A 13,644-nucleotide genomic window follows, 5' to 3' on the forward strand; every position below is an offset into this window, starting at 1 on the left:
GTAATAACGGGGTGGGCCGGTCGAAGTATTTAGCGGGTCTCTATTGTTTCCCAAATAGTTTTAAGTCATAATGTATTGATTGTCAGAATTTTCGTTAGTCATAATTGGTTTTTCTCAGAAACGCGTAACTTTTCAGGATTGCCACAAAACAAACCTAACCTAACCTAACCTATCTATAGCATAACCTTAGGAAAATCCTGAAAAGTTAACGGTTTCAGTTTTATGACTAACGATAATATGTCGAACAATACATTATGACTTAAAACTTTATGGGAAACAAAGGGACCCCGTATTTAGCAGATGGCGCCAGCATAGCTTGCCCTCTGTCAATCCCTAGAATTGTGTCAAATACTTTTATGCCCTTGATGCCTTTTAACCAAATTTCATATAACTCAACTAGAGAAAGGGGCTATGATGGCGCCATATATGCAAACCTTTGACAGTTGCCAACCCCATTGCGAGCATCTTTTTCATTTACTCCAAAGATGACTCATTTAATTTTGTCATAAAGGTGTCATTTAGGGTTTATTTTTAACCGACTTCCAAATCCCAAAGGAGGAGGTTATCAATTCGGTTGTATGTTTTTTTTTTATTATTATTTTTTTTATTTTTATTTTTTATGTTTGTCCGTCATTACTGGACCGATTTTGAAAATTCTTTTTTTGATTGAATGTATATGCATACAGATTGGTCCCGTTTTTATCAAAACCCAGTTCTGATAATGGGATCCATGAGGAATCGAGGGAACTCCTCAAATCTTAAAGGCATACATATAGTGATTTTTGGGTTTTGATCAACAAATCAAGCATATACATCCAAAAAAGTGACATTTGATGAAGTGGAACTGCTGATGATGATCAGAACGGAACTCTTCAACGACGCATAGTTCATGGTTGGCGATTTGTCCTCTTCGTTATGTTTGTTAAGAAAGTTAAGTTTCTAAGCCACATTTTTGTAAAGCTCGAGTTCTGATGATGGGATCCATGAGGAATCGAGAGAACTCCTCAAATCTTAAAGGCATGCGTATAGAGATTTTTGTATTTACATTAGAAAATCTAGCATTTTCATTATAAACTGTCGCATTTGATGAAGTGGAACTGCTGATGATGATCAGAACAGAACTCTTCAACGACGCATAGTTCAGGTTTGGCGATTTTTCCTCTTTGTTATGTTTGTTAAGCAAATTAAGTTTTTAAAGCACATTTTTGTCAAGCTCCAGTTCTGATGATGGGATCCATAAGGAGTCGAGGGAACTCCTCAAATATTAAAGGCATGCGTATAGAGATTTTTGTATTTACATCAGAAAATCAAGCATTTTCATTAAAAACTGTCGCATTTGATGAAGTGGAACTGCCGATGATGATCAGAACAGAACTCTTCAACGACGCATAGTTCACGTTTGGCGATTTTTCCTCTTCGTTATGTTTGTTAAGCAAGTTTAGTTTTTAAGGCACATTTTTGTCAAGCTCCAGTTCTCATGATGGGATCCATAGGGAATTGAGAGAACTCCTCAAATATTAAAGGCATGCGTATAGAGATTTTTGTATTATCATCATAAAATCAAGCATTTACATTAAAAATGTCGCATTTGATGAAGTGAAACTGCTGATGATGACCAGAACAGAACTCTTCAACGACGCATAGAGGACACGTTTGGTGATTACGAATTTCGATTTTGACTTGGACTGGGACCCGGACTCGGACCGAGAACCGGACTCATACCCGGATCCGGTTCGGACCCTGACCCGGACCCGGACCCGGACCCGGACTCGGACCCGGATTCGGACCTGGACTCGGACCCGAACTCGGACTCGGTTTCGGACCCGGACCTTGACCCGGAAAACCACTATGATACCCTTAACTAAATAAACCACTATGATTACCTACCATAAAATGTAGGTATAAAGTATGATGATACCAATCTTACTAGCCCCTCCCGCTTAAACCCCCGCCGTTTAGTGGGTTAGGTTAGGTTTGAACTGCGATCCTCACAGAACCGAACAATGGTTAGGTTAGGCTAGAACTACGACCCTTACAGAAGCGAAATGCTAGTAGAAAAGTGGGTGGTTTTAACTCCTTTTCTACATAGTGTGCCATGTACAATAATCTTTCACCGGCCCCCACAGAAGTCGGTTTTTTTTTTCTTAAAAATTATTCCATGAAGATAGGTAACATTTGTTTTGGTCTATGTAAACAGAAGTATATTTTCAAAGTAATTGCGGTAAGGCAAACACGAGCGCGACGGCCATATCTTCCGCCACAAGATTCTAGCTTTCATAGCTGTTGTTGCCATCTAATTGATTGACTACGCCCCCTCTACAGTCCTAATATCACGACGGTTTTAATGCGTCATGATCACAACACGGGGTCCGGCCGTATTGTGATCATGACGCATTAAAACCGTCATAGTACTCGCGTAATGCCATTCCACAATCACTCCTATTTATAACTTACGATCTATCTTTATATCGCCGTTTATGCCAAAATATAACTCGCGACTGATACGCGCATATCGCACCCTATTTATATTATGTTAGGGGCTATTTTTAAATGTGATTTATACGCGCGTAGTGGCGACATTGCGGAATATTGATTAGGCTTGTTTTTGTTTTGTCAAATCAAATCGAAGTGCGCTCGAAAAAAGTTGTTTAAAAGCTCTGTAAGCGTAATTCATAAAACAATTATTCAGAACCACAGCTGCGTAAACCGTTGTTCACATAATAATACAATTAAAACCAATACAACAATTTATTTATTCAAAGCAAAGTATAAACGCATATACTCCCTGCCCTGCTGGTTCAATTGATTGTCTATTTGGCGTGCGTGACATAATTATATGAAAGAGGAACTAAAATAATTTATATTTGACAACAACAGGTTTCGGGTCAAAAATGTGACAAAACAATCAAATATTGTTATAGTCACATAATGGCAAACTGCCAACGTACAGTAGACGCTTATGCGGAAGAACAAAATATTTAGATTTAGATTTTTTTGTTTGTACCACGTCGTAGGTATTATATTTTGTGGACTGTGTTTTGCTATCATCGTATGAATATATGTATTTTGTAATTGTAATCTGTAATTTTTCGGCAGCAGATAAACAGGTAACTGGCCAACTATAAGATCAGGCAAAAATACATTGATTGAGGAAGAAAAGTTGATGTTTGACAATTCAGTGACCGCAAAACACATGGCGCAGTAATGCGCCTTCTGTTTTGGATGTCAAACTGCGGGACACGTTTATTTCCAAAGAGCATATAATCACTACTTTATTTCTTGAACAATCGTCGCAATTCGGGAAATGTATTAGAGATGCACTAGATATGAAATAGTAAAGATATGTGACGTTCCACGGCAAAAGGTACCTTATGGCAGCTGGCGCTTACGCTATTATTAACGCCGCTCCAATATTCAGCCGTGGAAATGGTACCTTTTACCGTGAACGTCACATATCTTTACTATTTCATATCTAGTGGATCTCTAATTAATTTCCCGAATCGCGCCATTTATCTCTATTACAATCAATTCTCTTTGGTTCAGGCAGACATTCCGTATTATCATAATATTGCACGTTTGCCCTCAGCGGCGCCCTTAATTATTTTCAACTTTTTTGTCGAAGTGTAGCGACAGGAGTATCTGTCGCAGCATGTGTAAGCAGGGACTTGACACTCTATAAAAAGATGCCATACCTTGTGGTTGGACATGAAAATTTAAAAAAAAATGAGCTGAGACTTTATTGGGACAAAAAATACAAACTAAACAAATAAATTGTTTTTCAACGATAACGTTTTGTTGTCCTAATAAAAATCTACGAAATCTAGTTAGTAAGGATCTTGGGAAATTGTTCAAAACTACCCCTTTCAAAACTTACAATTCTTTATCAACCACACAAAAAGTTGTCATCGGAAGAAAATAATTCTCATGTCCCAACACAAGTATAGCGCAGTTCTCTAGTGTGACGCGGCACAATCTCGTCCAAAGAAGAATGATATACCACCGATTTGTTTGTGAGACTCATAAACACATTGCAGGATTGCAAAGTGTTGAAATATATTGGCACATCCCGCTATTTAGTCTTCAGACAATAGCTGGAGCACATGTTAAACTCTACTGACACACATTATTATAAATCCCTCTCCCAACGCACCTGTTGGGAGAGGGACACCAACGCACCAAACCGTGCCAAGACTGTAAATTACAGTGCACTGCACCTTGTGAGTTCCTTATTCCCCCCCACCTTGCTCCCCTTTGTCTTCATTGTTCCTTAACCTTTTCGACGCCGTGTCAAACACAAAAGCTGTCACTCGGACGCACGTCACCGAAGTGTCAAAACTGAAATCGAACTTTATGCATATGCACACGTAAGTCTGTGTTGCTCTGGAGTGTGTGACGGGTTAATCAGTCTTTGGCGTCCAAAAGGTTAACCCTCCCTCCATCTTTCCCCCTGTTTTACCGTTGTGTGAGATTAACCTAATCGATTTCAGAGTAAGTGGTGACAGGGAGCGGTAAAATAGTCGGTTTATTTCTGACATTTTCGTGCCGGTCTTCTTTTGTTTTTAAACCTTGTAGCTGGCTTATGTAACTTCCTGTTTCAAGACAATTGATCCATAAATACTCACTAGTACATATATTTATCCACCATATATTTTTTTATTTTTTTATAGAGCCACTGCTCTGTAAGGTTTAGACCTCGGGAACCCCATGGCTCCGCCATTTTGAAACATTCCTATAAACTGAATCAAAAAAACCGGGCAAGTGCGAGTCGGACTCGCGCACGAAGGGTTCCGTACCATAATGCAAAAAAAAACAAAAACAAAAAAAAAGCAAAAAAAAACGGTCACCCATCCAAGTACTGACCACTCCCGACGTTGCTTAACTTTGGTCAAAAATCACGTTTGTTGTATGGGAGCCCCATTTAAATCTTTATTTTATTCTGTTTTTAGTATGTGTTATAGCGGCAACAGAAATACATCATCTGTGAAAATTTCAACTGTCTAGCTATCACGGTTCGTGAGATACAACCTGGTGACAGACGGACGGACGGACAGCGAAGTCTTAGTAATAGGGTCCCGTTTTACCCTTTGGGTACGGAACCCTAAAAAAAATATATAATTATCGACCTTGATCACCAAATTTCACAAGAATCGATTGAAAAATAAAATGCGTCCTGTGGATAAGATTATCCGGACTATTCCGGACAGACGGGCAAAGAGCCATACAGACAGGTTCGAATGCATTTTTGCCCAAGCTATAACAAGGACCTTCGCTCTAGCTCCAACTAACCATTCATAAGTGCTGGTTGCTAGGCCTACATGAATAAAATATATTTTGAATTTTAGCTCGGTCAATTAATCAAATATATATAATCAAATATATAATTTGTTGATGCTAACTGATAACTAAGCATTAGACAAATGACCTTTATTTTTTGAAATTCGATCGGAATGGGTTCCTTTGTCTAGGTATTTCAAAGTCTACGGTGTTCCACGTTAGTGCATCTAGTTATAGCCCGGTCTAGATTCCGCGATTCCTGCAATTGTATCTGGAGCGGAGTTATCTAATGCACCGGTTCCTGGTCGGCGCCCGAAATACCCCGGCATCTCTCGCTTGTCCCGCTCAAACATAAACATAAAGGTGCATTTACATGCAACGAGTTTCACGGTTTATAATCGTTTATGCCCCAAACCGTGTAACCTCTAAACGTCTTTCTACTGTTGTGTGATGGAGAGGCGGATGAAAGAATAAATTCATATTTATGACAAAATAGATAAAGAAAAGAATGACACACATTTGACACATATAGTAGTGGTGTGACCAGTATCCTTACGGATCTCCAATACCTATAAACGGCCAATTCGAACGAACACTGATATCAGAATGACATCTAGATTATTTTTATTAAAATGTCGTGCATTTCGCTCGTACTTGTCCGTACATGTATTGGTGCGGGTGAGCTGTACGATAACTACATAAATGAAATCATCAATTCATCATTGACACATTCTGATGTCAGTGTACGTTCGAATTGGCCTGTTTTGCTAATTATGAATAAAAAACCGTTAGAATACTCGCATTAATTGGATTTTCTAAATTATTTTAGGTGTTTCATTTGATTTACATGAACTAAGTTTTTTGACAGGCCAACGCAATTATCAATTATCACTCTCCGTCGTGCGTTATTGCACGTATAGTTTACTTATGTTAATCTACATAGGTAATAGATAAGACACCTATTCTTTATTGCACATGTCAATAAAATATACTATTTCAGAAAACAATTGATTAAAGATAGAGGCAGACAATAATCGTATTCCATATGTAGTGCTTAATTGTTTTTCATCGTATATTCTCGGAAACGTTCGTATTTGTCATGCTACTTCAGTCAACCTCAGTACTTTTTGTACCGAGACTGACTGAAATATTAAGACACGTTCGTACATTTCCGTGAAAATTGAAAATTCCGTGAAAATTGGGAAATAATTATGCACTACATCCATCGGCGATTGGTGAAACTCGCACCATGTAAATGGGCCTTAATAGAAATAGTTTCAGAAGACCGTTTATAACGTAAAGGTGACTTTATTTATTTTTGATGGCGACGGTAGCGACATTTAAACGCGGCCGCTCTAATATATGATGTTCTTTTCACTAGAGTCGAAAATGTTTGGGATGTTTTAAATCTGGCGGCGTTCCGTCGCATCCAGAAATAACTGCTGCATTTCTGATGTTCTCAGGCAAAAGTTACGTCGTCTACTGTTATAAAGATGCAATTAGAAATTCTCCCATTTGATAACTGTATACGGCTACTACCAGTTTCACACTGTACATATTCGCTAACGTGTGCGCGTAATTTACTTTCTATGCATCTCGCTCGTACTCGCAAAATAGTGCCAGCGAGATGTATGAGAGTGTTCGGTTTGTTTACAAACTTTTAATATTAGAAACCAATGTTATAAACGTTATAATTTTCAAGTTTCGTATTATTTTGCCTCTGAATGTCACATTTAATCAATCGCGTAGCATTTTAAAATGGAGCGTCGTATTTCAAAGCTGGGATGTGTCGTCTTCACTTCGCACATTGTGTGCGGTGAAGTGTCAAGTCATGTAAGCTTGCCAATTGAAAAAAAAAATAGTTATTTACTGTCAACAAGATTTTTTACCTAACTAAACCACAGAGTCACAATTATTTCAGTCAAGAACTATTTAGAACAGTGGTGGGCAAACTTTCTTCATGGGGGGCCAGAAAGTTTAGGAAATTTAAGTGGAGGGCCAGAATTGTAGCCAAAACATAAAATAAAATCCATTGGAATGGATAAAATCCATTCGCGGGCCGCAGATGGCCCGCGGGCCCTACTTTGCCCACCACTGATTTAGAATATACTTTAAAATATAAATTATTATAAACTTATCCATAACAGCTTATTTACCGCCGTATTAAATGAAACAATCAAACCTCGTTTTTTCCAACTCTTTATAAAGTTAATGAGTTACCTGAAAATTCACAGTTAACTTATATAACAGTAGTTTAACTCCCTTTGTTTGTTTACAGGGCGGCACGATGGCGGGGCAACCTCGCGAGATTCAGCGACTTGGCGTGACATATGTCCCGGCGGCCGTCTTCCGTGAATACTTGCAGGGGCTGGCTGCCACCACGTTCGCGTGAGTACTACATGATGGCTCCTCTACACGATGGGCCAGCGCCGGCCACTCCAAGGGACGCAGCCATGCGGTAGGATGAGATAGCGATATCACTTGCTCCCTCTAACGCGTAAATGTGTCCCTTGGAGTGGCCGGCGTTGGCCCATCGTGTAGAGGACCCATGACACCGAGCCCCAGTGCCCTTACAATAACACTGCCCATGACACTAGCGGGCACGGTGCACGGCACGTACCCTCCCAGTTACTGAGCTGGAAAATGCAAGGATCTCGTCCTTGGACCATACGTACGGCATACGCATATTGCGCATTATACGCACACATGAGATTGCCGCATTATGGCATAGATCTAATATTTTTTTATGAAGTAATTTTATTTTCGTGACTTTCTCAGAAATATGTTTATAGTGAGTACGGTCACGGACTTTAATTGTTGAACCATTTAGGATTCAAGCTAATTTGGCTGTCAATACTAACGGTATGAAATGTCCAACGTAAAGTAAACCCTAAATGGCTCAACAATTAAAGTCCGTGACTGTACATTATCTGTTGTGTTGTCTAGTTAGGTACTTTTTATAATTCTGAATATCACTGGAGACAGTAATGACACTGTATTCGGGCTATGTGAATACTCTTTTAATATTGTTGTGTACGGCTGTATTGTGTGTGTGTAATGTAATATGTTACTCTCTGTATTATATATCGCTTATCTCTTTTCAGAGGCTCAGCTTATTCCCTCCTAGAACACAACTGCAACCACTTCACAGATGAAGTAGCACAGTTTCTGTGCGGCGCGCGCATACCCAAGCACATCGTGCAACAACCCGAGACGGACTTACCCGCTCCCTTACGCGCTGCTTTGGAAAATTTACTGCGGACGCCAGACGGTGGCCAGGTGAGCTACTAATTGTTAATATTATATGTTATCACAAGCACATCGTGCAAGAACCGGAGACGAACTTATCTCCACTCTTCAGTCTCTTCATGCGCTTGAGAATCTGCTTCGGACACCGGACGGTGGTCAGGTGATGTACTATGTGGTTTGTTAAAAATTTTCACGAGAAAATACCGCGTACAGAGACGGAATTAACACCGCCCTTACGCGCTGCGTTGATAAATTTGTGGTTGCCAGGCGGCTGTAAGGTAAGCTACTGCTTGCGAATGTTGTATGTATAATCAAGAACATCATGTAACAAATACAGACGACTTGACAGCTCCTTTCCGCGACGCGTTGGTAAACTTGCATCCAATGCTCAGGTAATCTACTGCTTTTGCGTATACTGGGTATGTGTGTGTGTGTGTGTGTTTTTTTAACTACTAGAGTAAGCCCTAATATGTTAGGATGCTGCATGCTTAATATGTAACAGGATATTGGATATTTTCATCGCAATACTCCATAAGAGTTATAAGGCTAATACCTGCTTTATTTTATGTAGGTAATATATGTACCTAAGTGCCTATGAAATACTGTCTTCAAACACAGCAATCGGCAAATTATTGACATTCAGTTTAACAACATAATATTATATACATTAGGTTAGTACATTTTCACAATATTGCGAAGTTCAAATCGAGATTACAAGTATTACAACAGCTGCCAAAATTGATTAGAGCGCGAAAAATCGCAAAAGTAATTAGTGACAAACGGTGCCATCTGCCGGCACACGCCAAAATTACCCAACTAGTACGTTGACGCGTTTTGTGCGCGATCTATTTCGAAAGTTCATCTAGGACGAAACGAAACAAGCATTACGCGCTAGATGTCTCTGATAGCAAAGATTAAAAAGTCCAAGAATCTAAAAAAATATAGTTCTAAAAAAGTAACTGATTTGACTAGTAGCCTCCTAAGGCTCAAGGTACAATCTCTCAATCAATATAGTACAGTCAGCAGCAGATATACCTGAGCGGGCAAGGTGTCCAAGAAAACATATACACTTCAATCGTCACAAAAATAAGGACATCTAAGATGTCATTTTCACGTAGGCTTTCAGTTCGTCACAAATACCTTAACTTCTGAGTTTTTCTTTAATACATAGACCCTTATTTAATCACAATGACAATAACGGTTAAAAAGTCAGTGGTAACTAAGCAATCAAATTCAAGCTGCTGTCATTAATACCTACACGCACTGCCAATCACGTACGTCAGCAGCCAGGGAGCCACCAGTTGCTAAGCAGTTGTTATTTCAATGGTAACTAAGCATCAACATTTTATCTGTTTAACTTTAAAATAAATACTGTAGCACTACGAATTGACACCTCCTTTCTTAAAGAAGTATTTTATCGTTAAGTGTCAAACTTATTCAATAAATAAGTAGGTTCTACTAATATTCTACTAGAATGATCGGTTTTTTTATTTTAACTGTCATATGCGGCTGTTTTTCCAAACCGTTGATCATATTATATACCTATGTTAATATATTTATTTAGCCCACTTATTGTACTAAAATATACTATACAGGGTGGCCCATTTAGATCGGCCAGTATGGGAAAATCTGATACTATACGATACGATATACACCGATCTCTTCTTAGGAATCATGTCATCGATTTTAGTAACACGAAAAACTGCCTTCATACATTAAAAAAAATGTGTACTCAGCTCGGGAATCGAACCCCGAACGTTTTGAAAAATAAAACTAAGACTATTTCTATTTAGATATCGATTGTGTAGGTCTTAAGCAATAAATGTTACTATGAAACATGATGTCTGAAATTAATAAAATGCATTGTTTTCATATCCTTTAATTTAATTTAGTCAGTTTTCGAAGAGACCAGCATTTTTAGGGTTCCGTACCCAAAGGGTAAAACGGGACCCTGTTACTAAGACTCTGTTGTCCGTCCGTCTGTCCATCCATCCGTCCGTCCGTCCGTCTGTCACCAGGCTGTATCTGTAACAAGAAATACTAAAAACAGAATAAAATAAAGATTTAAGTGGGGCTCCCATACAACAAACGTGATTTTTGAGTAGTAAATATCAAATGGCATTCCGCACAGGAGTAATCTAAGTAACGCCCACTGCGGGTTCAAACCTACAACGTCCTGATAGAAAGTCGTACATACCTACGCTACATGTGACATTATCTTCAAAAATGATATAAACTAATGCGAAATTAACATAAAACCAGAAGACACAAATTAATAATAGAAATGAAACCCAAAAAAAAAACAAAAAGCTGTATAATCTCTAGGTGCGTACGACTGAGATTTGAACCCGCGGTCTCTGCTTTGAAAAGCAAACGCCTGTTACTGAGACCACGACGTGCCTTGACAATTGGCTCTAAATTCGGCTTCAGTTAGCTTTTGCTATGTGTCATTCGTCTTGACGATTCTGTTAAAAGAAATAGTTTGCAGTAAGTTGATCGAGAGGCTCCTGTCAAATGGTTGAAGGGCAAAACGTGAGATAGATGTATGTGATGACAAGACTGTACTGCTTTCGATGATTGTCAAAACGCAAATCTGAAATTAGCATGGCTATCTTTTATTCAATATTCGACCATACTTGTATGCTTTAAAGTCTATTTTTCCATATTGCACATATATTTGACACGTTGACCGCTTAGATACCATTGGTTTTTTGACAGCTAAGGTATCAATGACTTGTTGTAAGTGTAGAAATTAATGAATAGCGACTGTTAACATATTTGTGACACGTTGAGCGCTCACAAGTAAATACTACCATGACAGTCAACAACTTTTTGACAGTTTAAACGTTTACCTCTCTTTGAGCACCTGGAGTGTATAGCGACTTCTGCTGCTGACTGTACTTAATCATTTCGATGAAATTTAAACCATATTAAAATAGGAATAGTGTTGCAATTATAATATTTTAAACTTTCGCGTTTTGAATACATATTAACTCACATTATAGACGGGTCTAACGCCAACAACAACAACAACAAATCAACAAATCAACGGGTGTCGGTAAATCAAGGTAATTGAATATAATTCGCGTTAGACCCGTCTATTATGTGAGTTAATAGAGTTGCAATTATTTAATTCGTTCAATTTTAAAATAAAACAAAATCAACTCTACTTCCCTGCATTATAGGTTCAAATTTCAGTGACAAAATTTAGATTTGTATGGCTGGGTAGGAAAATATCATATTGTTCGATTGTAGTACATATAAACGGGCGTGGTTGGCAGGGCTCGGGGCCGGCACGGAGCGGCTCGCGGCGGCAGGACAGGCCCCACTAACGCTTACACTCGCTTGCGGCCATCTTTGTGAGTTGCTAATCAAAATAACATGTACACATCGTTCTTTACACGGTGGCTAAAAAATAACTGCATTCCCTTTGCCAGGGTGGTTTTGGGATTATACTGAGCAACTTTTACTATGGTATCAACCCCAGCAAAAAAAGAAGTGGATCAGCCAAAATGTAAGAAACAGCCATTTTTTCCGGGTTGGTTCCATAGCAAAAGTTGCTCAGTGTAATGCCAAAACCTCCCTGGCAACAGGAATGCAGTTATTTTTTGCCACCCTGTATAGTACTTAGGACCCAAGCTTGTAATGTTTAAAGTATTTTTAATGACCCCGAAAAAGCTCTCAGATCGGGAGATTTTTGCTTGAAACGCTAATTTGAGAGTCCAAATTAACGGTACCATCGCCCATACTTAACTGTAAATCGGTGGACCATATGCCCTTTGTAATAAGGTCCATCGATGTACAGTTAGGCGTGTTGCTGTTTGTACAAGTGAATCGTTTAAGTGGGGACCACAGACAAGACATCCACCAGACTGAGCATAGTCGCGCTACCCCCTCTGCCACGCATACGGTAATTTTACTCCACGTTCGAGTCGAAAGTGTCTTTGTGTGACGTCCGTCTCTTTGAACGGACCAATCACGGCACGGGACTTCGCTCACCTCGTCCCGCGCACCCCCGCATTTTTGGCATCATCGGTTGCATGAAATAATTGCTCTAAACTCGGCCTAGAGGATTCCTAGTCTATGGTGGGGACTAAAGAGAAATAATATGGTGTTTTTTGTTGACAGTCGATCAATGGCGGAGGCGTGCGGTACGACCGGCAAGACAGCCCGGACTATCTCACACTGAACACTCAGATCGAGGAGGCCAGGTCAGTAACTGCAGCCACAGAATAAATAATAGTACTACCGTACAGAAAGGAAACTTCCTACAAAACCGAAGTTTGGGTTCAGGGTCGAATCATGTTATCCCTTTCTAATACATGGCACTATCCCTTTCGGCTATTTAGGGTTGTCAAAAATCAAGTGATTATCTTATCTGTAGTCGTGCACGCAAAAAGCAGTCAAGTGGTGCCAACCCTAATAATTGCTCGGAGCAATGCTGAGCCGAGCGGAGCCGAGTTTGGCCGAAGTCAGGAGTTTCGCACCCCTGCTGCAGCTTAAAATACTTGAGGTGTTTGGTAAACTAACAGTATTGGAAGGGATTTTTATAATGCTGAAATAGATAATTTCCTTTGGCCTGCCTTTGTACTGGTTTATTATTAGCCCCGCAGTGATACGCTTAATCTTTCGTATGCCTTGTCTTGTCCCGTATACGTCCCAGACAATTTGGACTGTAATTTACAATTTTAAGGTTATTAAACTCAATAGCATATTTTTGACAAAGACATACGTAGGGTTGATAGATATATTAATAATTCGGTGTGTATGTATACGTAGCTGCGTGTATTTATGGACTTCAGCTATGCTATAAAAATAAAATAAAATAAAATAGCCTTTTTATTTCGACCTTAAATCTTTTAAATGGTACATTTTGTCATGTTATTGGATATTTGTCAAATTATCTCAGCTATGCTATAGCGCCTGAATAAATTCGTAGAGCAAAATTCTAAATTTGCGTTGTTAATCGGTTTCGTGCAGGCGTCGAAACGCAAATCCTGTCTAGTAAAATCTGTCTATAGTTGTTTCGAATAGGTACATATACGTGATAAATAGTATATTTAATTTCTAACGTAAATAGTATATTTATTTTCATGATCTACCTTCCTTCCTCATACCTTG

General features: G+C 39.1%; 1 protein-coding gene across 1 annotated transcript in view; it reads left to right on the forward strand.

Moving 5' to 3' along the window:
• LOC134667571 (uncharacterized) overlaps positions 1–13,644 on the forward strand; it is a 55,904-nt gene that overhangs the window by 9,889 nt on the left and 32,371 nt on the right. Inside the window, exons 4-6 of the mRNA XM_063525005.1 lie at positions 7,553–7,662; positions 8,379–8,553; positions 12,652–12,734. Coding sequence (XP_063381075.1) covers positions 7,553–7,662; positions 8,379–8,553; positions 12,652–12,734 — 368 coding nt within the window. The remainder of the gene's footprint in view (positions 1–7,552; positions 7,663–8,378; positions 8,554–12,651; positions 12,735–13,644) is intronic.

Source organism: Cydia fagiglandana, chromosome 9 (genome assembly GCF_963556715.1).
Source record: "Cydia fagiglandana chromosome 9, ilCydFagi1.1, whole genome shotgun sequence".
Classification (NCBI taxonomy): Eukaryota; Metazoa; Arthropoda; class Insecta; order Lepidoptera; family Tortricidae; genus Cydia; species Cydia fagiglandana.